We start from the raw sequence: 25,070 nt of genomic DNA, 5'->3' as shown, positions 1-25,070 counted from the left end.
ACGAATTGGGTCGAAGTTGGGCCCCGTGCGCTGGCCAACCGTAGAGAGAGAAACACGAAATGGGTCCAAGATGGGCCCACACGCTAGCCAACTGCATAGAGACACGTCGTGGGACTGCGGAAGATAGCGTTTCGGAAGCCCCGAGGTTCCCGAATACTATAAAGAAACGGAGGGAGCAAAAGGTCGCGATGAGATGGATCAGCGTTTAGCATTCGTTTCTTTTATCGTTTTGATAGTAAGATCTTCCTTCTCCCCCACCGTATGGATTATTTCGTGCATTTATCCCCCCATTTTGATTCTGAAATCTTATTTCAGTGTTCTAAAGATTCTAGGTTTGAGAAAGAAAAAAAAGTTCGATGGTCGTGGGAAGACTACGGTAACTAAAAGGCCCCATCTTTTTCTTTTTTTCTTTTGATTCTTTTTTATTTTTGAGTCATTATATGTTTGGAGTGCTTCAACATTGGTAATTTTGTGATTGTGAAGGCTGGATGTAGATGCTGGTCATACAGCGACTCTGGATGTAGATCATGTCAGGGACTTGGTTCTAAACTACTCAAGATTTTTGACAAAATGCTGATTTTCTTAGGGTCAATCTTCTAATCTTCATTAAGCGCGACCGCGCATTACATGGTGTTTGATTTTTTCTTCTTATATCAGAAAAAGAATAAACCTTAATATGCAAAAGAGAAACTTTACGAAAATGTTGATAATGACAAAAAGATATCTTTCGTGGACTAAATTACGAAAATGTAGAACTTTGCTGACACTAAATTTAAGGATACCTGTGATATTCGTTTTACAAAATACACATAACTCGCTTGTTCTTCGAGGTCCTCACCTATATACCATTTATACTGCAGCACTGTGCTTGTGCGATGCTTGAAGTGGGGATTCAGGCCGTCGACGGTCACAAACCATTTCCATTCCATTGTAAAATATAATTGGATCATGTAGAAGTGAAACACAACGACCTTTATGATTCAGATTGTGACATATGTACGATTTACCAAAATATCGTATTGATGGACTTCAGATTTGGGCCATATATAGTATACAATAAATATAATGGATTTATGGACTGTGTCATTGCCTCTAATTATATTTCGCATCCATGTCCATTTGTTTCTATCTTCATTACCAATCCTTGCAATGGTGCATAATGAGTTACACTATCATGACTTTTGATATTTTGTGTGAGTTGATACTAATTTCAGGACGACTGCTACTTTTCTTTTGTGTGTGCAATAAAAAACGATCATTCCTCATGTATTTATGAGGTATTAATCTTAGATGAGGACGTGGAAAGCGCTTGATAGATCCTGTGCAGCCTACGCTAGAAGGAAGATGGGAGAAGCTTCTAAGCAGAGGGTGGGTTGTACAACCTGATCTCGGTTTCAAGATCTTGAATGATCTAATCAAACCACCTGCCACTATGAATATGCTTATGTTATGCTCATTCCAAGAAACAGACTAATCTTGAGAGCTGGAACATGAAGTCCTATTTTGTTAAAGTGAATTTTGCAAGTTAGATTCCGAATGCAACCATGTGGAATTTATACAGAATTTTGAAATGAACTTCTGTTCTTTCTGTACTTTATACAGTGGTCATAGCTGCAGATTAACCACTGTTTATCTTAACCTGCAGATGAGTGTTATCTGCGGACACTCTAACTTGCAAGTCTTCCTCGATCCCGTTTGATGAGAGTTAAGGTTCTGTTCAGATACTTCGAAAAAAGGTTGCTTTTTTTTTTCAAAGAAAATTGTTATGGAAGTTAGATAATGGATCATGGTCACGTTTCTGGATGACTACATCACAGCAATGTTTAAGTGAGAGCTTATTTGAATCACTTAATTTTATGACCACTCTTTTTCTGCAGGTGGGTGTGATCAGTGAAAACTTTGAACTATAACTCAAATATCCAATTACTTTTCTCCAGCAAGTTGGTGGTGGTGCATTTCTTGCATTTCAAGCAAAGGAAGAAGTTCAACAGCCAGTCATCTAGTAAGCTCCCACTTGTAGCCTTTTCAATCAGATCAGGTAGACGATGGTTGAATGAAATGTCTAGGATGATATATAGAGTAGAAATTAATATCACTGAAGGAAAGAAAAGAAATTATCAGAAGCTTCATGCATCTCATGCAATTGTGTTAAAGAGGCCTTTATGATAAAAAATTGCATTAGAAGCATGGTCTCAGAGTTGATCTAGGTTGTTTATGAACTATGCAAGAGGTTTGTTTGGATGGTTTATAGATTAGGAAGGACGTGGGTTAAGCATGATGGGGCCTACTCAAAGGCGCCTTGTTCCAGTGGTTAATCTCAGGATTTAATGCGACAAGTATTTAATTTTCACATTACCGACAACATCAGTTATCAACTCTCCTGTTTACTTCAGTCTGTAATGCTGGTCCAGTCATATCATTAGACTGACCACACAACATTCATAAGTCATCACCATGATACATCCCATTGGATCTGTTAGCCTTCATATGGATATATGGATGTATATAAAGCAGTCTTCAGGTAGTGTATTAACTCTTCTGTTTACACACCAACTCCTTTATCTGTCTCTGACTATGGTTACTTTTGCATTTACTTTATGTTTACTGTTCTATCCAAACTAATTCTCACTATCACTTGGGCATTAGAGGACTCTGTTGTTGCTGACAATCTCTTGTGTTTTTTTGCAAGTCAGCTCGAGGTTGGCAATTTGAGCATCCTAAACTCTCATGTGGTGCTTACTTGGAAAAGGACAAGGATTGGATTGGACTGAGTGTTACATTCAGTCGAACAAAATTATATATATCATCACCACTCAATAATGTGAAGATGTTCTAACAGAAAAAGCTTTGACAACTTTTGCTGGCTAGGAACAGGGTACCTCCTTTTTCCATAGTGAGACTTTGCTCTCAAGTAAAGCTCCTTGATTTCGGTGCACATCTTTGCGCTGCTAAAATGTGGCATTTGTTATTGTTTAGCAGATCAACAACCAAAGTTAAACACAACAGGTTGCTATCCACCGTCATGAGATTTGGCTAATATTGGTACCTATTTTAGTTTATCTTTTCCAAATTACTGAAAGATATGTTCTTCTGCAGATGTTTAGCATTTGCTAATGAGTTCTGGAGTTTTGAAGTAGCTGAACTGAAAGCTCGTGTGTTCCTGTCCATTCTTCTGCAGATCATGTATTTCTACATAATTTATTCCATCAAATTGGTTTTCCTTTTAGCAGCCACACACTCTTACCTTTACTTTTCATCAGGTTACCTTGGAAAGTGGTATCAGGCACTACATCTTCTGGATCCAGACTCAGCACAAGCAGAGGAGAACATCTGTTACTTCAAGAACACATCTGACCTTAGCATCTCCTCCTCCTGGGACTATGTATGGAGTCCATGGATATCTATGCGTATTGTTTGAGTCACTAAACCTACTATCCTTTGGGAAGAGGTGATGGCTAATTGGTGGTCCAGAGACATTTCAGGAGTCGATGGACACACCACATATGATCCTGCCGGCCAATTTATGCATAAATAATTGCAGATAGCTTGAAAGTTATTTCGCTTTGTTTAACAAAATGGCTGAGAGACAGTAAGGCTGTGGCAACAGGGGGACTCAGAATAGTGCCTGCATGACCTCCTGTTCTTGGACGTGCTGGCTACCCATAATGAAGGTGACAAGTTCATGCAGCAACATAAACAAGCATCCAAACTGCTTGCTTGCTGAATAATAATAATTGTAACAATGAAAGGAAGATTCCCATTAACTGTACATGGAGTTTGGTTACTTATGTCACTACATCTGTCGTAATCTGTCTTTTGAATTTTGTATCGACGTATTGATGATATGAAAAATAATTAAAAATAACTTTAAAATTCTTAAAAAAAAAAAAAAAATAGATTGAGGTTTTAAGTTAAAAATAAATATAAATTTAGTATAGTTTTAACAAAAAATAATTTAGATAATAATAGGATAGTAACATATATTTTTTTCAAAGTTTTGACTAGTTTTGTTGTATGTTTCATAATATCTTTTCATTGATATTCAATTATTTATATAAAATAATTTAAATTTTTAAATAATTTAAATTTTAAGATTTAAATAAATCAAGTATTTATTAAATAATTTAAAATTTAAGATTTAAATGAATTAAGTAATCGACCAATTGATATGTTTATCTGTATATTAATTTGATATGAGACTACATAGGTGATGGGTCGTGATCCTCGATCTTATTTATCTATATATTAATTTGATATGTTTGTCTGATTTAATCTTGAAATTGATCATATGATATAATATACCGATACACCATATGTTATTGGTGCATCAATGTGGTGATGATCATAGTTTGATCGTCATGGTATATCTATTGGTGCGAAGGTCGGAGAATATCAAAACTTTTACTTTCACCACTAATTTGTTGCTCCATATCATAAGATCGATCACCGTACTATTGTTTAAAGAAGAATGACCAACTATCACCATATTGTTGTTGGTCGTACGGTTCTCCATAATACGACGATTATGAATATGATGAGTTTTACTCTGTGTTTACATCATAAAGGTATTATTGCATTTGTTCAAAACTATCCATTACTTTTTTCCTTCCGTATATAAACTTGACTAGGCTTTTATTGAGCTCCATGATCTGAATTTTAGGTGGTATGTATAAAATATTATTCATTGGTCCATACACCACTCTTAAATTATATGGATATGACTATCAACTCCCAAGTATCGTCGCCATCATCAATTGAGGCACTATTATCCATGTCACTACCATGTCTTCAAACCAAGTGAGTTATTGAATGTGATTGAGAATTTGTCTTATCGTTTGACTAGATTCTTTTTAACAGTGCGATTGATGCTACTACTTTCTACTTTGCTTTTAACTTTGCATATTCTGATCGAGGGTGATCTTCCTCTTATCAAGGATGTGCTTTATCTTCTTCTATTGCCTCAGTGATAAAACGATAAAGATGTAGAGAATCTCCCACTTTGTCAAGTTGAGGATTCTCTTGATCCTTCGTTTCTTTGATTCACTCTAAGATAAACTATGAATCTTTGTCGTAGTATTAAAGGTCGATGAGATCAATCTTTAGTTCTTTTTACTCCTTATTTAGCTCGATATACTATAACCTTAATCATATATTATAGTGGATATATCCTAGTTTCTCTAATCATTTCTATGATAGAAAGTTTATTATGGACCTTTGTGTGAATATTGTGAATGTTAATTAGTTACGTTCACAATATTTTGATGTCGTCATTTATAAAAATATATGGACATTAATCTTCCTTAAATTTGGTACATCTCCTACAAATTACAACTACCATTCGACTAAAAAAAATATAAATAGAATTTTATTAATATAATAAATAATTAATATAAAAATAGTTTATAATCAACCTGTGTGTAACTTTCTGTTACGAGGATTCATATTATAACAATACAATATAGCTACACTATCAAAGAATGAATAGACTATTTACTAGAATAATTGGTCCTCAATAGTAGCATCGGCTACATCAACAATGTTTGACAAGAGTCAATATATAATATTTCTTAATATTGATCATGTTCCAATATTATACCAAAATTGAATTGTTGGAATGTTGTGAAAGTTGAATAATTTGGCTATTGATTTTTCAATATCCTACTTCTCTTCATTTGTATATGTATCATCAATTTATGTATGATTTACTATTTATGGATGATAAGTTTATGGATTAATGTAAATAAAAACTATTATTGACCTCCTTTTAAATACTCTGATGAAACCATAGTATCTACCTTACCTCATATTATCAATCTGACTCAATTGAGGAGGATGGGCTATTGGCTGCCTCATATTGGTCAACCTTTGGAATTCCTACGGTGTAGATCCACCATCATCGTCATACTCCTATTATGAGTTTAGTTGTCGATGCCTCATTATTTGTATATGTATTGATACTCTAATGATGCACAAATACTAGCTTTGAGATCTGGATTGATATCATCGTCATGACTCTCATATTCATCATAAATTAATTCATGTGTAACTCTTGCATTCTTTTTAATTATATCTTTTCTTATCTATTGTAAGTTGTTATGAAATAATTAATGGATCTTGGTTAGAATCTTCTTGCATTTTGTAATATCATGAGAACTAATATATACTCAATCAAGTGATTCTTTTATTCTTATCGATATAGTCACAATAAATATACCGCTAATGATGACAATTCCTGTCTATATTTTGGGGAATGAACTCAAGTATGATTTTTTAGTGTCTATCAAAATTGAATTAAATAATTAACTCTAATTTATCGATGTTGTCATAATAAATACACTACGAATGATATTGATTTTCATGATAATAATCTCAAGTACATCATCTGTTTGTTCGTTTGATGCATATTAAAATTATATCAAATAAGTAAGCTATAATTAGTCTTATTTTGAAATAATAAGATGCAAACCCTATATTTTTTTACTATAAACATGTCAATCAATATATTTAGCATTAAATACATAAGTAATATTATTTCGCATTAAATAATAAGCAAGCTACAATTAACCCTAATTTGTTGATGTTGTCACAATAAATGAACTACTAATGATCGATTTTCGTGACAACGATCTAAGTATATCATATATTTATTCTGTATATTAAAATTGAATCAAATAAGTATACTATAATTAATCTTATTTTGAAATAATAAGATGCGTGATGAACCCCATTTTTTCATTATAAACATGTCAATCAATATATTTAGCATTAAATACATAAAATAGACTCAATATAGATCAAACTAAGATGGATTCAAAATTATATGCACTAATTATAATATTAAAAAATACTAATTACTTTCTAATCAGTTCTCTTTTACCATAATAAACATGTCAAACATTTTAATAATTATTAAATGCATAAAATTGATCCAATAAAAGATCAAATAATGATAAATTTATCATCAAATATACTAATTATAGTATTAAAAACTTAATTAGACTTTGATGATTCCTATTTTACCACTCTAAATATATTAAACAGTCTAAAAGATATTTAATACGTGAATATGATCCTTAAATTACGATGAAATTACTATTAAATATACTAATTTCACCATTAATATAGCTAATTACTTTCTAATTATTCCTCTTTCACAGGATGTCTAACACTCTAATAGAAATTAAAAATATTTAATTAACTCAATATAGATCAAATTTTAATTAAATAAACATTAAATATATTAATTATAGTATTAACATAATTAATTAATCCCTAATTATTTTTTTTATCGCTATAAACATGACAAATACCTAAATAGATATTAAAAATATTAAATCAATCTAATATGGATCAAATTTTGATTAAATCATTATTAAAATTATTAATTATAAAATTAGAAAAAATTAATTAAAACCTAATTAAACTTATTATGAATGAAATATAAAGATTTGACTCAATAAGTATCTAATTTTTTTTTAAAAAAATAAGCATTAAACATATATTAATCATAACATTAAAGATATTAATTACTTTTTATTTCAGGATTTGTATGTGGAGTACCGAACAGAGAGAAGAATAAGCATCATATCAATTATCTAATTATGGTGTATCATTAGAGCCAGATAAAGAGTACAAACAAAGGATACTCACAGTTGCATGCACACTTGTATATACGAAGAAGCTTCAATCTTGGTGCAGTATATTTCAGTGTTGCAGCAGACTACGCTCCATGATCGAACCGGACACATTCCATTTCTGATGTATGCTTTTCCCTGGTTGTTCTCCTAAATCGACGCACAGAGAAAGGAGGAGTGCATCCCAAGGTTGAGGGGGGAATGCATGAGAGTTTTGTGTGGTGGTAATGCATCCATCCATCCATCCCTACAAAGTTATTCCAAGCTTCTCTTTCAATAGTTTGCGAGTTCCCCAAGCTTATGTTGGAATGGGTCCTGTGACCATTGACAAAGCTCCCAACACCCTTTCATTAGATCCATTTTATTTGACCCCACAAACAAGCTCAAGATATTTTGCAGGTCTCACAGTTGCCACAACCAAGAAGAGAGTTGTTGCTTCCATGCTGGCTGCACATATCACACTGTCATGGCCTCACTATTTATCTTTTATGCTACATTTATATTGAATCTGAAAGGATTGTAAGCACCAGCTGAATCTTTTATCAGAGAACACTCAGCTGATCTTTGAGAGCTACTTAATAGAAACCCCAACTCAACCTCCTTTTTTTTTGTTTTTCCATGTCTAAAAAGCAAGAATTCAGACTTTATGATATATAATTTCTTATTATCAGATTCCTGAAACCCAACTACATGAAGAATAATAACCCTCTGCAAATTGTTCTCAGCACTCAATCGAAAAGCACTAAGATAATACTTGCTATGACCCTTGACCAAAAACTCTCTTACCCAGAAATTGATGGACCACCCCTTCCACTTCAATCCTCCTCCTCCAGTCATAGGTTGCCATCATCTGTCTCCTGCTTCTCCATGTATGATCTAATCTGATTATACTGGAACTCTCTCTCCAATTAAAGTCCAGATTAGACCTCTTCCAATTCCAACCATGCTTTAAAATTCATCTAAAATTCCATATCAATCAGAAGCTTGAACTCACAAAAAGAACAAATGTAACTATTTTAGGATTGAATATATATATATATATATATATATATATATATATATATATATATATATATATATATATATATATATACTTTTTTTTCTATCATCGAGTTTTGTAAATTAAATATCATTTAAAATTTTATTTATAATCCTTCCTATGATTTTTTAGAACTTGATCGGTCTTTTAATAATTGATCTTCAGATGATTTTTTCTTATTTTATCTTCTGTTATAACTTTATAAATAAAATAAAATTTTAATAATAATAATAATAATAATAATAATAATAATATGCACTAATCTTAGAACACCCTTAGCATATCTTGAAGCAACACTTGGCTTCCTCTGCTTTGTTCCCATGGGCTAAGGATAAGAGACAAAGCAAGGAATAGTTAAAGGGTAGTTGGCCTTTGGCGGAAGATCCAACCCCCACTCCGCCCCGCGTGGCACGATGGCAACCGTCTGATTCGATGGCGTAGGATCCTCGGTCGTTTACACGTGCTACTACTTTCTTCTGCCTCTCTCTCTCTCTCTCTCTCTCTCTCTCTTTCTCTCACCTCTCTGTCCTGTTTTAACTTTGCTTCCATGCATGGATTTCTCCTCCCATCCATTCACCAAACAGAGACAACAGAGAGGAAGACACAGAGAGTAGCTCAAAGGAACCAACCCATCTCTCTCTCTCTCTCTCTCTATACCAGCTCAAAGAGAGGCTGATGCAGTCCCATACTTCTGTTGGATCTGCTCACACTCCCCAAGAAAGGAAGAGAAGCAGATCGCAGTCGGAAGCAGAGAATTGAATGAGTTGGAGCGGGATTCAGATCTCATCCCCCTGCAGACAAACCACTCCATGAAGTTACCGGCGCGGGTATCAGAGATCCAGGGCGAGTTCTTGAAGCCCTCTGAGCTCCTCCATTGACTCGTCCCGATCTTGGTCAGTCACCTGCCCCTGTTCTGTCCTCCCTGTTTCTGTTTCAGATGGAAGGAGATCGGCTGCCGCCGCCGCCGTCAGCGGTGCACCGCTGCAAGTTCTGCAAGAAGAGCTTCCCGTGCGGGAGATCTCTCGGTGGCCACATGAGGTCCCACGGTAACCTGGCGATCGTCGGGGACGGCGATGAGCGGCCGCAGAGCTCGTATGGCCTGAGAGAGAACCCCAAGAAGACTTGGAGGCTGTCGGATTCTGGTGGCGGAGATGGGGAGAAGTGCTGCGGGGAGTGTGGGAAGGAGTTCTTGTCTTGGAGAGCTCTGTTTGGGCACATGAAGTGCCACTCCGGGAGGCCTAACCACGCTTCCGAGGAGGCGGTAGAAGAGCTCGAGAAGCAATCCAATTGCGAGGTCACGCCGATCGCGGTGCCGAGGCGGCGGCGGCGGACGAGACGGACGCCTGCGGCGGCATCTTGCTCCTTGTCGGGCCCCGAGCGTGACCGCGAGGACGAGGATGGTGCCATCAGTCTCATGATGCTCTCGAGAGATGTCGGACGCTGGGGCAGCGGCGGCAGCGGCAGCAGCGAGTCCTCCGTCAAGAACTCGGTGGTGTTGGAGACCGGAGATTTCGTCCTCGATGGAACTGAGAGGAAGGGATCCGAGTTGGACGATGCGAACAGGAACGGGTTCAAGAAGATGGAGTCCGACGCATCCGATAATCACTTTGCTGGCGACGATCTTGATGAGCTCAAGAAGCCCAAGATTTGCTCGTCTTACACAGATGACTTCGACGGCTCCCGCGACGAAGCCAGGAAGGGTCGTCCTGAGAGAAACGATCCGAATTCTTTGTCTATAGCTCCGAAGAACGATCTTGAGGCCGTGAAGTGTTCTTCAAGCGGCATTGATGCTAAATTGGAGACGGATCATGCGACCGAGAAGAGAAGTCGGTTCGAGTGCGCGGCCTGCAAGAAGACCTTCGGCTCCTACCAAGCTCTCGGAGGTCATCGGGCGAGCTACAAGAGGACGAAGAATTGTCCCGGGAGCAGGACCGACGGTAGCAAGAACAGCACGGCAACTGAGGAGTTGGTGGATCGAGGTGAGGTCTCCGAATCCAGCTTGGGGTGGTCGAGGAAGAGCAAGGAGCATGAGTGCTTGATATGTGGGAAAGTCTTCAGCTCCGGCCAGGCTCTGGGTGGTCACAAGAGGCGTCACCTCGTCGCAACCTCTGATGCTGCAGGCAATGCTGCTTATCATATACTGATTCAGCAGCAGCAGCAGCAGCAGCCACATGAGATGTCAGATTTGCTTGATCTGAATCTTCCGGCGACGGCGGCCGATGGAGATTCTAATAGTACTAACGCTGGGAGCACCGAATCGAAGTCATGGTGGATCGGGGAAAACCTCAAGCATGAGACGCTGGTCGGTGTGGTTTCCAACTGAGGAGAGAGGCCGAAGGGGTGTGTACAGATTCTTCAGACAGTTTACGAGTCGCTGCTGCTGCATTCTTTGTTCTTGGATTTGTGGATGAGGTAACAGCTTCACTTGCTTCTGAGATTTCCAAGTTGCTCTTCCTCAATGTTGTTAGGTAGAATTACTGATTGATTGGTGTTCAACATCACTTCAGGCAAGTTTGATTCTTTCTTTTCATTCTCAAAATGTTGATTTCTTACTTTAAAGGGATCACAGGGATTTTCTTTTTCCAATATTACAGTTTTTATGAACAATTTGATTCAATTAGGTGGATGTAAAGGGGGTGTAAAATGCTCCTGTTGGAGATGCTTCAGTAGGTTGATGCTTGAATTCTGTGCCTATGTCTTGTAAGCTGTGGTTCTTGCAAGACTTGTTCATGCTTGAATTGCTTTACTCTGGTTAAGCTGGAGGACCACTTGTGATGTGTTTGTTCCAATTGTTTTTCTTTTTTTGTTTCTCTGCAATGAGCACTTCCATTGCTGAAAGCTTCTCTTCTCAGTTATACTAATCTTCTGGTGTCAGAACTGACGAAATGCAGAGGAGGACATGTCCTGATTGCTTTCTCTGTGGTTTCTTTAATCATTTGCAATGACTGTTGAGATCAGTCAGCAGTTTAGAAATGTTTGTTGATCAAGTGGCAGCACTGGAAATGAAACAATGCATTTTCCACTCTCATGTTTTGGGGAGAGAGAATTAAGATCAGCAACAGTGGGAGCAGCATTGTTTCCTGGCATCTTAAAAGCAAGATAATGAGCTGCCTTTGCCATCAAACCAATAGCTGCATTGGCATGGGAATCTTCCACTTGGGGAGGGTGGAAATGATTGAGCTGCCAAAATCATCAGCACTCTCTGGTTAACAATCAACTTAGGCATTTTTATTAATGTTTGTGATGGCATGTGATCTGAGATTGGTTGCTCACTTGTCTACCCAGACAAGTGACAACCCATCTCCCTCACCTATGTTGGTGTCTTCTTCTTCTCCCCAATGCTCTCACCAAGTGAACTAGTGTTTGCACACATCTTTATGGTGAGGGCAAATTTCTTGAATTTTTTTGGCTTTGGAAGGGATGACCCTTGTTGATGAGAGAGAGAGAGAGAGAGAGAGAGAGGACTTCTTATCCATCTTGCAACTCTCACACACATGCATAAAAGAAGTACAAGCATCATGAGCTCAACTGATGAGATACTGTGGTAGAATAATAATACAATTATGATGTTGATGAATCAGAATTTGAGGAATGGTTGTTCACCATAAGAAGAACAACAATTAATCAGCCAATAATTGATGGAACCACAAACCATCTTCTTGTTCAAACTCATCTTTTGATTAATGGTTTAGTGTGACAGCAGAGATGTAAAGAAACTAATGGCTTCCTATTTGCATCAAATCTTAAGAGGACTCTTCTTCTAGTATTACGAAATAAAAGGCTGCAGACTTCACATAGGTTCTCCTATTACAAGCAGATATATTGCTGTAGTTCCAAGTCCTCTTACTGCCCAACATGGGTGGAGGTTAAAAAGACAGGTTACCTATTAATTGGCACCACAGAAGGGGGGCTTCAAGTTGGAAGTTTCTAAGCAAAAAGAATATTGAATTTTGTCGCAATACTAAAACACACCACAAATATTACCATCATAAAAGGGCGACAGGGAAATCAATCACCATGCCGAGATTTCTCCTAAACTCTGCCTCTTGCAAACCACAGGCTATATTCTGCAAAGGATGATAACACTATATGACGAGCTTGGAATATAACCGTGTCATTACCTTTTCTGCTTATTTCTACGGGCTTGTTCAGATAGGTGTATATTACACAAAACACGAGCAATCGTGCTAGGAATAACAGTTAGGTGTCCTGCCGGTAGGCTTCTCATCAGCAAAGCTTACCTTGGCCAAGATACATTGTGAAATTGTAGTTTGTGTGATTGCAAAATCCATTGGCAATATCAGGGTGGAGTTCATCTATGATGGCATGGTAAGCCTACCTTGATCGTAGCTATGCCATGGTTTAGCAAATCCTGATTTGACGAATCAGGATGGCCGATTGAATAACACGAACTCCTGGCATTTGGAAACTATCCGAAGACCCCATAGACATGTATTGATCAGAAAACTATTCTCTGTATCTCACAAAATGCTACAAAAGTAATTCTGTCCTGGCCGAAATCTCCTGTGAATTGCTGAAGCAAGCTGAGTGGTGAAGTCACCACCATACAAAATGAGATAAATAACAAATATTGTGTATACGGCTATGGCAGCAGAGCATATTGAGCCTAGCAGCAGACCACGTATCTCAGTGGAAAAGAATTCCAGCAAAAGATAGCCGTTGATTATTATTAGGAGGGCAGCAACAATCCACATTAGCATCTGCGGCGAACACAAACAATGACTGAGGTCAATGATGTTAGCAAGAACACACAGCATGACTAACCACCCTAATAGAAGGTAGTGAATATATATTAACCGAAGGATGAGGGTGAACTTGCTGGAATCTTAACATAGAAGAACAAAGTGGATGACAATGCTGCTGATGAGTTTTCACCAGAACTTTGTATATATTTCATCCTATTTTCACTATGCTACAACTAAAAACAATTTCTTGGAACCACAAGTGTGGTCAACAAGCTTATCAGATCAACTATGGGAAAAACCAACAGTCAGTTGTTCGGTTGAAAATCTATCCGCATGTGGCTTATTTTCTACTAGTCCATGTATTCCATCACAAGAAAGCTTGTTTATGATCATTGTCAGTCTAGTCTTCCTTAAGCAAACATCACCAATTCACCCCTGATGTTTTGATATGTTTGGTTCTTTGTTAAAGAAATATAAAATACAGATGTTTAAAACAAAATATCCAACATCTTTAATCCATAGAATTACCAAGTGCACAAAGGATATACAGCGAACAAGAATAAACACAAACATAGCCAACCCATTCTATTCTAAATGTCAAGCTTTTGTATGAGTGAATCAAATATTGAAGACAAAAATGAGACAACCTAACAATCTACATGATGGTGTACAGCATGGACTTATTTCCTGATAGAACATGACACCCTTAATTTGATTTTAGAACAATTATGAAGAAAAAATGCTTAGGAGAAGACACATGAACAGCAGGACCTCCTTTACAATTTATCTCATTTATTTATTGTATTATTCTGTAATCTGTATGCCAACAGTAGGAAAGCACCAATAAAAGCTACTAAAATCACAGCCGACAATTGGCCAGAAAATTCTCCAGGTGCATACAGGGAGGGGTATATTATCTTAAATTTCTTATCAAAAATTGAAAGGCCATGTTTCCTTTAAAGAGCTAAAGTAAAGAGGCCAATCATTCTTGAGGTAGAGAAGGAATAGAGATTAGGGGACTTATGTTCAAAAAATATAATAAAGAAAAAATTCTACATGGTAACTCTCTTAGTGGCGTAAGGATTTTGTAAATCACGCTTTGTTGGTCATTTGACAGGTTCACATAAGAAGAATTTTGGTGCAAGAGTGGTCACCATCAAGAGGGTGGACATTGCAAAAATGAGTTTGCTACTTTGCAACCTGGGAGACCAGGGTTCGGATCTCAAAAACAACCATATGTTGACCCTCTCAAGACCATGAATTAGCAGGAGCCTCATGCACCGGGTATGCTTTAGTAGTCACTAGACATAATTTCCCAAGCACAAAAACCCCAAGGGATTTTAGGTTTTCTATAAAGTAGACCTCTCTTGACCGGCCGATATATGAAGCAGACCCTACAGATTCCACTAGACAGGAAAAGAATCTAGAACATGCTGACATGCTACACAGTTGGGTAAAAGCTTCATATCCAAAGCATAGTTCCCAAAGAGTTGGTGTAACACACCATAGCAACATGAAATGACATCCCTTCTCTCAGAACTAAAATTTTTGTAAATCTTTCCAAGTCATATTTCACACTAGATCTGATAAAGGTGACATGTTCAAAAATTAAGAACAAAGATATTTGCCAGTTAAGAACCCAAATTAACAAATAAGGGTAATAGCATGAAACTTCTAAAAAAAATTTAATTCTTTTTTAATTCTAAGAATTTATCATTGGTGAGCCATAGTAATTGCACCTATCAAGAAAACTAAAAGAATTATAGAAATTAGTTCAAAGGGAAGATAAAAATCTGTCGATAAATGAATCCCAATTTGTTGATCATTACTTATTAGGTCCTGTTCTATAATCTGGTTTGATCTTGTAGTCCAAAATTCCAAATAATTCCACACCATGACGTATTTGATATAGTAGTACTCAGTGAAAAAAGAATACTTGTACAAACCAATGAAGTGACTCCATCTCGAATGGTCCAAAAATATGAATCATTGGAATATTCTAAACCATTCATGAACATTACCACAAATAAGAAGCTGTGAGGCAGCTACAAAAAAGGAGTTTGATGGAATGTAGAATAAGGATATACAAACAAGAACCAATCCCAACGAAAAAGCAGAATAAATAAGATTGGTAAGTAATACTACCCTCAGACCACCTAATACAAGAACTGACCCCAGAAATGCTACAAGAATATCATGTATTGGTCCAAGTAAATCCATTATGTATAATATGTAAAAAAATTAAGTCAAATCATGACCTTACTAAATGGTCCAGGAAGGGAAAAAGGGTTACCCCATTTTTTATTGTATATGATAAGTTTCTGGTTGAATTAAATCATAATATGGATTAATTTAATTTAATATATGTGGTAAAAGATAATAAAACAGTACTCTATAGGAGTTTGGAACTCATGGCTTACTTGAATGGCACGGCTGATCTTAAAGTCTCCCATAACTTGCTCCTTCGACACCAAAGTTAGGAGTGGAATGAGAGCAAATGGTATCTGAACCGACTGAAGTACATTAAGCCACTGATTCAAAACATCTAATGCGGAGTCAGATGTATCGAAGAATAGAGCAACGACTATAGTTGGGACAATCGCAAAGCTTCTGGTGATCAATGACCTGATCCATTTTTTCAAACGAAGATTTAGAAATCCACCCATGATAAATTGTCCAGCATATGTGCCAGTAAGCGTACTACTTTGCCCAGCTGCTAGTAAACCTATTCCCCAGATATATAAAATAGGAAATATACCTCCCCCATACTTCTCTTGTAGAAATTTCCCAGCATTCTCGAGACCTATATTTTCTGCTTCTTTAGTACCATAAAATCCCTTTGCAAAAACTGTTGTAACAAATAGATTTATCATGAATGAGACAATTAGGGCAATTGTTGACTCTATGGAGTAATATCTTAGTGCCTCTCGAACGTGGCTTTTCTTGTCAGGGTCAACCTTTCTTGATTGTACAAGAGCAGAATGCAGGAAGACATTGTGGGGCATTATCACACAACCAACGACTCCAACAGCCTGCCTTATTGTTTTCGAGCCTAGTTTTGGAACCAAAACACCTGCAAAGACAAAACAAGAGAAACTTTTGGTCTAGAGCCAACCAAGCTTAAAGCAAGGAATGAGCAAATCACAATCACATATCATAACATTGGAATGGGTTGTGTACCGATCAGAAGCTCCTTTTCACTAGGCTTGGCTTCTCTGAACATCCATGCAAACGAAGAAGCCATTGTTGTAATGAGAACTGCAAAAAAGCCTTCTAACTTCCTCACACCATAGTTCTCAAGGAACAGAAAAATAAAGCTGCAAGAGAAGTTATAGGTATAACTATGTGTTAACAGAACAAATAATGACATGCCATATTATATTGAAATAAGTAGTGAATTCCCAGTCAACTGTGAAAGGAAATTAACTGATAAACTAATATCAATATGTATCTTAACATAATCAAATAAGTTGTAACACCAAATTATTTTATGATCATGGTATCTTATTTTATTTCTTCTATTAGTCTATACAATTATATGACATCGACAGAAAGAGAATACTGTTCAGTCAATGTGATTTTGCAGCTTATAATGCATCAACAGAAAGATATTAGATTTCCAATAGCGAAGGAGAGACATAAAGCATATTCCTGGACAACGCAAACTTATCTTCACTTGCAAATAAAAGATGTGATTTTTTTTCTTTCCGGTAAGAAATAGAGTAACTAACAGCAACTCTAACGAACTAATTGAGGTCCTACCAATCCATAGCCGTGATGATGACCCCAACCCAGAGCGGAAGAACACCACGGCTCAGGATCTTGATCGCGATGGCGCTCCCGATCACCTCCTGGATGTCCGCCCCGATCATGGCCACCTCCGCCATGAACCACAGCGCCAGCCGCGCCCACCTAGGGTACTCCTCCCGGCACAGCTCCGCGAGGTGCCGCCCCGTGGCGACGCCCAGCCTCGCCGACAGCATCTGGATCAAGAGCCCCATCGCCGTCGCCCACAGCAGCAGCCACAGCAACGAGTACCCCGCGATGGCGCCGGCCTGGAGATCCCCCTCCAGGTTCCCCGGATCCAGGAACGCTATGCTCATCAAGAACCCCGGCCCGGTGAATAGCCACAGCTTCTTCCACGAGAATGGCGGCGGCGCGGATCCGTCACCCTCGGCGTCGTCCTCGGCGATGACAACCTTCTCGCTGGCCTCATACGCACGCTCCGACGCCTCCTCGTCGTCGTCGTCGTCGCAGCCGCTGCCTTTGAGCTCCTTCCCATCAGATCTGATCGGGAGGAGGGGCTTCGCCTCCTTCTCCTCCGCCTCCTCTTCATGAGGCTTCTGAGGAAACGTGGAAGGCGGCGAGAGGAGGCGAAGGGGGAACGAAACGGGGCGGGACTTATCGTCGGCGTCGAGGGAGGACGCCATCGGCAATCGGCGACGTGGTACACTCAGCGAGGTGTTTGGTGATGTGCGCTCTCTCTCTCTCTCTCTCTCTGTGCGCCCTTCCGTCTAACGCTTTTCCTTTCGTTACTCCTAAATCACGATGTAAAGCTTCTGACCCGCAGCCACACGAATCGTCGCTATTAACAAAAGCAATGGTAGGAAAATGGCTAAAAGACTGCAGGGCTTAATCGCAGGAGGTATCGACGCAGCCCGTTCATAAGAAGCTCACATGTCCACCTGCCTTATAAACGGGCCAGCAGCTGGAGCCCAACGCGGGATCCAATCGATACGCAGCAAATCGGTTGCGTGCGGGTACAAGTCTGTAGAAGGTGACAATGGGTGAGGGGCGTGAGGAAGAAGTCATCGGCGACGAATTTCGTGACGCTTTTGAGCTGTCACGACATGGTCCGCTCATCCTTCTTGCAGCATTTTTCCTTCGTACCTCAAAGTGTGATGTTAAATTGGACGACGGGCATCGGCATCCGACTGCTTTGAGGCGCGCTCATTGTCCGGAGAAAGTGGTGGGAAGATAAGGAAGGCAGGGAATTGATGGCTTGGTGATAAAAGGGGCCGAATCGGATCGATGGTGCTGCAGCGACAGCGATATCCTGGTGATGCGCGACTGTACGGGGTTGGGTGTTCGTACTCGGACCAGCGAGTCGCACGCGGAGAATTAAGGGCAGATTGGCGTCGCCATTCGGATCTGTTTTGACATGATGTCCGACCGACACGTATACATATCGATTTTTATTATTTATTATTATCAGAAAAATGAATAAGAGAACGAATACAGATATAGTGAGGTAATTTTTAATCGAGGGGTTGCAAGCCAATGTTCATCAGGGCACCCTACACGCGGTTCCCGCATGTCCCGGGCAATTAGAAACCGTGTTCGTGTGTTTGGTCCCTCGGCCGAGACACAGGCATCGACGGTTGTTGCAGTGGTATGCCAGGTGGCATCGCTCCTACGACGGGTGTGGCACAGTATCCTCGTGGCGTCACCACGTGGCCGATACAAGCCCCGCGAGCTGGACCTCCCTAACGAGCGCCAACGCACGCCACGACAACAGAAAGGGGGGAGACCGAGCTGCCGGAGAGAGAGAGAGAGAGAGAGGGGCGAGAGGGACGGCGGATAACATGCCGACGACCGTCGCGTTTCTACCCCCCGTCTTCGTTCCTCTCGTGACCGCGGCCTCCTCCTCCGTCTCGCTGTCTCTCTGCTGCCGTCCGTCGGTGTCTTTACGTTCCCCTTCCGGTTCCCCCTTTGAACCCTCGAAGCCCCGGTTGCCCATCATCGTCGCCTGCACCGCCGCTCCGTTCAATGAATTCGAGGCCAAGGTCAGAGCCCAGAAGCAATTGTGCAAGGTTAGTTCTTGAACCCTTCTTGAATTGTCTGCTTCCTTGAACTCGGTACTGCTATGGTTCTTTGCTTATCGGTCTCCCATGCTTTCTGCATGTCAAAGCGCCTGTAAGATTCTTTCTTTGAGCAGCTTGGTTTCTTGTCTCAAACTAGATTGAATTCATTGACCCGTGGGTTTTCTTTTGGTCGATGTTCAATTCTTGTGGATCAACGGGTGATACCTTGGGACGGAGATAGATTTACGTACCGGATGAAGGCCAATTTGGTGTTAATTTGATTTCAGTGGTGTATGGTGAAATTTTGGTTTCCACTCAAAAATTTATTGCCAGTACGGAAACCAACACAATCTCGAGAAGACTGTTCCTTCAATACAGATGCAATCTACGTATCTGTCGGGAAGTAGTTGTGTGAAATCATGTGTTGATATAGAGAGAAGTGAAAAAGCTCACTTAGTTTGAAAATTAAAAATAAAACTCTGAATTTTGATGGATCCGATAAGCTTGGATGGAAAAGAATGCTTAGACATGCTGTTTGTCAGGCATGAATTTTTTGGGTATTTTCAGTTCATAATGAGACAATGCCTTCAAACCGTAAAACCATGTCATGCACTACACTTGATGTAACTTCTTCCTAAGTTTTGCATTTATTGAATGTGGATGTCAAACTGTACCTACATAGTACATGCTTTTTGCAAGAATACTTAGTACATACACTATGCTATTGGTTAGCACTTATGGAGATAGGAGCTGAACCCAGTAAGATATAGGTTCTGATAAAAGCTTTTAATTTCTAAGAAAGTAAAGCTTCCAGAGTTATAAGAAGACAATCAACTTGTGAAATTTATTAAGATTGAGTGAATACAATATGGTAGCATGATAGTAGGATCTTGCAATTGTACATAATATATAGTTGGCCATAGTTCTTTTTTTGGGACCTTGTCTTTTAACACCGGTATATCTGATGCAAGTTGATCTCCTCAAGAGCTACATTGATGTTCTGTCAGAAGTTCATGCTCTTCAACTTGATACAAGAGATAGGGCCTTTGGACGTGAGCCTTATCGAAGAAAATGTATCAGCTGATACAGTGGATTGAATGAAAAGGGCTATTTCAGGCATGTTGGTTCTTCTTCCATCCAACCAGTTTCATGTCCTGGTGGAAGCTCGCTGGGAACTATTCTTCAAGTTATCGGTTTCTTTGATGAAGACAGTGTAGGCAACAAAAATGCATATGACATTATATTCAAACATTTTTACAAATTTTTACATCAGTCCTTCCAAGTTGGCCTATGTCATATACTTTTTTATAAGGATCAGTTGCATATGGTTAGTAGGAAACCCAATTGCCTTGTTTGGGGTTCTAGAACACCAAACTCAACTAAACTCTGATCTGTGCATTTAGACAGCTAACTTTTTAATTGATCCATACATTTGCACCCTGCTAGGCTTTTTATTATATGGGGAAGGGAAGTATAGGCAATTGCTTGGGCCCAAAACATGCTGCTCTCTGTTGGAAAGCGAGAGTGAGTAATGAAAGGTTCATGTTTTTAATTGATTATTTTTCATGATGTTGTCATAAGATAAAAATTTGCAAGCCTCTTTGGTAATTATTTGGAGTCTGTTGGGAAATCTCTCTTTTGTTTAACAAAAAAGTCATTTTTGTCCAGCTTTTAATTTAATTCAGAAACAACAGAATCTTATTTAGAAAGATGTGAGTGCTATGTTAAATTTTTTAAATCAAACATCTATATCTTAACTAGGAAAAACGACAGCCATGCTGTAGCAGAAATCACCTATTCTATTTGCATGGATAAGACTGTGCACATTAACCCTCTGCGAAGCCAATATTGGTGAGAGCCTTATGCATTAGGCTGCCTGTTTTTAAAATGCCCATATGGTACAAATAGTCTATATAAAGGGAGGTTTTACCTTTATTCTGTAAATTTATGGTTTTTTTATTGTTTCCTATATGTTGTGAAAACAAATGGATGTTACTATCATGGAGGGATTACCTTATCCTGACTCTTCAATTAAACATCCATTTCTTTGTACAGACAATGATAGCTATCCTTCACAAACAACCATTGTTTGTTAGTGTTAACCATAGGAGGATTCATGGTCTTAAATATAGTTCCTGCGCTAGTATCCAAGTTTTGCATCTGTATAGGTGGTGTCCAACTATCCTTGTTTTACTCTTTTACACACATTAATCCTTGACATATGTTCTAAGCCCACATATAGCTTAACTTTACATTTAAGCAATATCCTCTGTTGTGAATTAATGTTAATGTTTTCTTTTACTCAAAACTCAAGGTGTTGTTGGACTTGACCACTTGTCCACTGATTGTTTGTAAATAAAATTGGTAAATAATATCCCTATCTAGATGGTCATTTAGCAACGTCCACTGATAGTTTCTCTAGTAATAGAAAAATGGTCAGTCAGCTCCATGGCTGTTCAACTGCAGGTAGCAGCGTTGCTGACCTTATGTGGAATCTACATATGGATGCATTCTTATTCTTAAGGATAACTGTATCACTCTACTGATACTGTTCTTGCTAAACACCCTAGATATTTTGAAGGGTATACTTATATGTGATGAATTGATTCCTCATGTATATTTGTATATATTTATATAGTTTCAAAATCAAACATTTGTCGACTTGTCTTTAGTTCGATATATTGAGGATGAATCTGGCTCTTAGACTTTCTTGTACAGGCTATCTGTCAGCATCGTCAACTGCCATTCACATAAGCTAGGATCTTGTTTCAAAAGAACGACCTGTTGGATTATCTAAGATCACAGCAACCTGAGAAGGTAGGTTGTGTTACCTACAACATTTTACAAGTTGATCAATGACTTTTCAAAAAGAATCTTTCGGGTCTCTACTGAGAAACAATGTTATATGTTGCATATGACTGGCATGGTCTGGTCCTGCCTGCTGTATTTCCTTCAAGCATTTTCCTGCTAACACTGCCAATTGTAGTCTCTTGATATGGTTAATCCAAACATCATTAATTTAGCAATTTCTAACTTAACTTGAAGGAAAAACAAAAGCAAACTACATGGAACTACTTTATCTGTTCTTTCTGCAATACCTTATTAGTTTGAAGGATTATCAACCAGTGGAATTTAAATTCTTTTTCTGTGATGGTCTATACTTAACAATATTATAAATTGCTAAATTAGCAAATTTTATTTAGCAATCTGCCTTAATGCCGATAGGGGTATTATTTGCAAAGAATTCTGGGGACTATTTGGGGGTTCTGTGATATGTTACTAAATAGTTCTTTGCCAACTTGACCTTCAGCAATTTCTTATCAAAGTAGATACTAAGATATTTGTTTGTAACCTATGTCCAAGGAAAGCCTTGATTACTCAGTATAGGATCACATTTATCCAAGATAGTTGACAAAATTGTTTTACTTATGGAAAGAATTAATCTACAGGTGATAGCACATAACCGTTGGCTGGCGCTCATGCTGAGGTGTGTTGACCTTCATGTGTTGCTTTTACTAACCAATAATGATTTTGGAGGCCCTAATTACTGCACAATTTCAAAAAAGAAGAAAGAAGAAAAAACTGGCTTTAGGTCTTGCACACTGTTGTTCTTCAGCGAGGTTTCGCTGTACATGAAGATGAACTTATCTTCATGTGTAACAGTTATTGCCCTTATCTGTTCATTATTGCCTAATGAAGTTAAACTTAGTATATAGCAGCTCCTCTGTGAAATATTGTAATTCCTCAAGTCCATCCTTTAGTGGTAATTTAGAGCACATAGACTTGAAAAGGTATGATTTATGGTGCCTCCAGAGTCCAGAGTCCAAAAATTGATCTTTATTGGCATTAAAGTATAATTTCTCTGTGTTTTCACATGGATACTATAATATTGTTCATGCTTGTTATAAGTATAATTTTTTATGATTCCTATGCATCAGATAATTGATCATAACTGCAAACTTTTTTCTAATCATGGTCAACCAGTAACCATTGATTTTGTTTTGTTAATCCTTTGAATTCCATTACAAAGATGGAGCTTGTAGTTACATCCCATCTATGGGCTCTGTTGCTTTGGGTAATCCAGTTTGTTATATTCAGTGTAAAGAAGTGTGCTAAACAAAGCAGTTGCATGTTCCTGTTGAAGTCAACTTGCAGATAAGAGGCTTTGAATGTGAACTGAATCAATCTCCAATATGATGATGGGTGAAATTTCCGAAGTATCAATATAAGAAAGATTTTCAAAGCTAAATATTATTGTCCTGATATTTTGTTCTTAAGCCTTTGGTGTTCTCATCAAGTTGTCCTTTTTGAGTAATTCACTTATTGCAGAATAATCAATTTGAGGTAACTTTTTTTGAGCAATGTGGTGTACCTAACTAAACTGGTTTTTCTGTAGGTAGCTGAATTTTCAGAATCAACCTGCCTGGGGATGGAAGAAACTATTCACTGTGGTACGTGGCCTCCTTGCAACTCTCTCTCTCTCTCTCTCTCTCTCTCTCTCTCTCTCTCTCTCTCTCTCTCCCTCCAAAGATGCATTTTAAGAAAGCCCCCACCTCACTATGATAATATGACAGATGGTGCCTTAAATGTTGGAAAAGATGAATGTGCAGAAGTTGTCGAGAACACTTGGATTCAGTTTCAGCCTCTCGTATCAGTCCCATGGGATTCTCTTGCATGCCTTCTTTTCTGGTATATGGATGGCACAGCAGACTTTTGTGATTGCAATTCATGCTTTTCAATAGTGAATTTAAACTTGTCTTTGGTGTTGGCATAAGGTGCATGCTCTTGGGCCACCACCTTAGAGGCCTCGAGTACCTGTTGGAGCTCATGCAACTTTTCAGAGAGTCTGTCAAAGTAGAAACTATATCCCAAGAAGGTGACAATGATGCTCGAGAGCTTCAGACGACTCTAATTTTTTCGGTTGGCCGAAGAAGGCTGTTTGATGAGCCAAGTATGACCCTTATTCGGCAGGGATGAAGGTCTGATTGCGCTTAAACTGGTAACAAATTTGGCAGCTGAAATTAACACCGAAAGAGAGTGGCCATATGGCAACTCTCAGATCAAAAAGCCTTGCCTAGTAATCGGACATCAAAGCTGCAATTTTTTGCTCTCTATCAATGAGTAGATTAATTGCTCAAGTACATTTAGTGTTTTCCATTTAATTTTCAAGGCGGGCCAGGTAATGATGGATACTTCGTTTCTGTCGATATTTCGTGAAGTCCTTATCAACTCGAAGCAGTTGTCATATATTGTACATGTTTTGTGTTTTATGGATGCAAAACGACATATGCACCCTAAAGACCAACTTCACGCATGTCTAGTCATTTTCTTCTTTTTTTCTCATTTTGGTGCTTCTATCTGTGTGCAGACGTCTTTGTCGGATTCTCCCAGCGTTTAGTCAGTCCTTCCACTCGACAACCGGAGAGCTGCCCGAGTGTTAATGCTTGTCTCCCGGCATGAAGGTAACTTTACATTCTGACTCTCTTGTTACGAAGGTTATCTTCCAGACTTTTTGCGCAACGCCTTATTGCCGATCGTCTTTTCTCACATGACCCGCGACTGTCTCATGCATGTCGTCGTGCTTCTTCCTCCTCCGGTTGCTAATGCTGTCGCCCACAAAGTTGGGGCGTTTGTCTGGGATGTCATGATTGCATGCAGCGCAGTGGGAGCAATTGTCCCATGACGATCTTTTCGGGCCAATCACTGTTGCAGCTCACGAGCGGGACAGAGGGAGAAGAAGAGAAAGAGAAGGGGTCGGAATCGTCTTACCAAATGCACTCTAGTTGTTTGTTTGTCCAGGGATTCAATGAGGAGGAGCGAGCACAAAGAGAGTGGGGGTGGGTGGGGTCCGCAAGTAACAGAGACTTGTATGGATATATTCTGAGAA

At 38.8% G+C, this 25,070-nt stretch overlaps 3 protein-coding genes and 2 long non-coding RNA genes across 5 annotated transcripts; 4 read left to right on the top strand and 1 right to left on the bottom strand.

Moving 5' to 3' along the window:
• Positions 1 to 220: 220 nt before the first annotated feature.
• On the top strand, positions 221 to 1,994 carry LOC135635973 (uncharacterized). The gene is made up of 3 exons (XR_010495772.1): positions 221 to 1,368; positions 1,646 to 1,736; positions 1,878 to 1,994. It is a non-coding gene; the product is annotated as an uncharacterized LOC135635973 (long non-coding RNA).
• Positions 1,995 to 2,695: 701 nt separating this feature from the next.
• On the top strand, positions 2,696 to 3,846 carry LOC108952635 (uncharacterized). Its single transcript, XR_001977686.2, has 3 exons — positions 2,696 to 3,006; positions 3,097 to 3,183; positions 3,261 to 3,846. It is a non-coding gene; the product is annotated as an uncharacterized LOC108952635 (long non-coding RNA).
• Positions 3,847 to 9,206: 5,360 nt separating this feature from the next.
• Positions 9,207 to 11,441, top strand: LOC135636104 (zinc finger protein ZAT4-like). The gene has a single exon (XM_065147663.1). It carries the CDS (start codon positions 9,611 to 9,613, stop codon positions 10,994 to 10,996), a length of 1,386 nt encoding a protein of 461 aa, XP_065003735.1. The 5' UTR covers positions 9,207 to 9,610; the 3' UTR covers positions 10,997 to 11,441.
• A 1,325-nt stretch (positions 11,442 to 12,766) lies between these two features.
• On the bottom strand, positions 12,767 to 18,335 carry LOC135634849 (metal transporter Nramp6-like). Its single transcript, XM_065145513.1, has 4 exons — positions 17,142 to 18,335; positions 16,560 to 16,696; positions 15,800 to 16,452; positions 12,767 to 13,394 (listed from the first exon to the last, which is right to left on the bottom strand). The coding sequence occupies exons 1-4, from the start codon at positions 17,807 to 17,809 to the stop codon at positions 13,155 to 13,157; spliced, it is 1,698 nt and encodes a 565-aa protein (XP_065001585.1). The 5' UTR covers positions 17,810 to 18,335; the 3' UTR covers positions 12,767 to 13,154.
• A 366-nt stretch (positions 18,336 to 18,701) lies between these two features.
• Positions 18,702 to 24,430, top strand: LOC135635174 (uncharacterized). Its single transcript, XM_065146068.1, has 4 exons — positions 18,702 to 19,192; positions 23,580 to 23,634; positions 23,758 to 23,872; positions 23,959 to 24,430. Exons 1-4 carry the CDS (start codon positions 18,965 to 18,967, stop codon positions 24,158 to 24,160), a joined length of 600 nt encoding a protein of 199 aa, XP_065002140.1. The 5' UTR covers positions 18,702 to 18,964; the 3' UTR covers positions 24,161 to 24,430.
• The last annotated feature ends 640 nt before the right edge of the window (positions 24,431 to 25,070 follow it).

The sequence above is a fragment of the Musa acuminata genome, chromosome BXJ3-4 (genome assembly GCF_036884655.1).
Source record: "Musa acuminata AAA Group cultivar baxijiao chromosome BXJ3-4, Cavendish_Baxijiao_AAA, whole genome shotgun sequence".
NCBI classification, from domain to species: domain Eukaryota; kingdom Viridiplantae; phylum Streptophyta; class Magnoliopsida; order Zingiberales; family Musaceae; genus Musa; species Musa acuminata.
The sequence above is the reverse complement of the archived record's forward strand: the minus strand, read 5'-3'. Positions and strand labels throughout refer to the sequence as shown.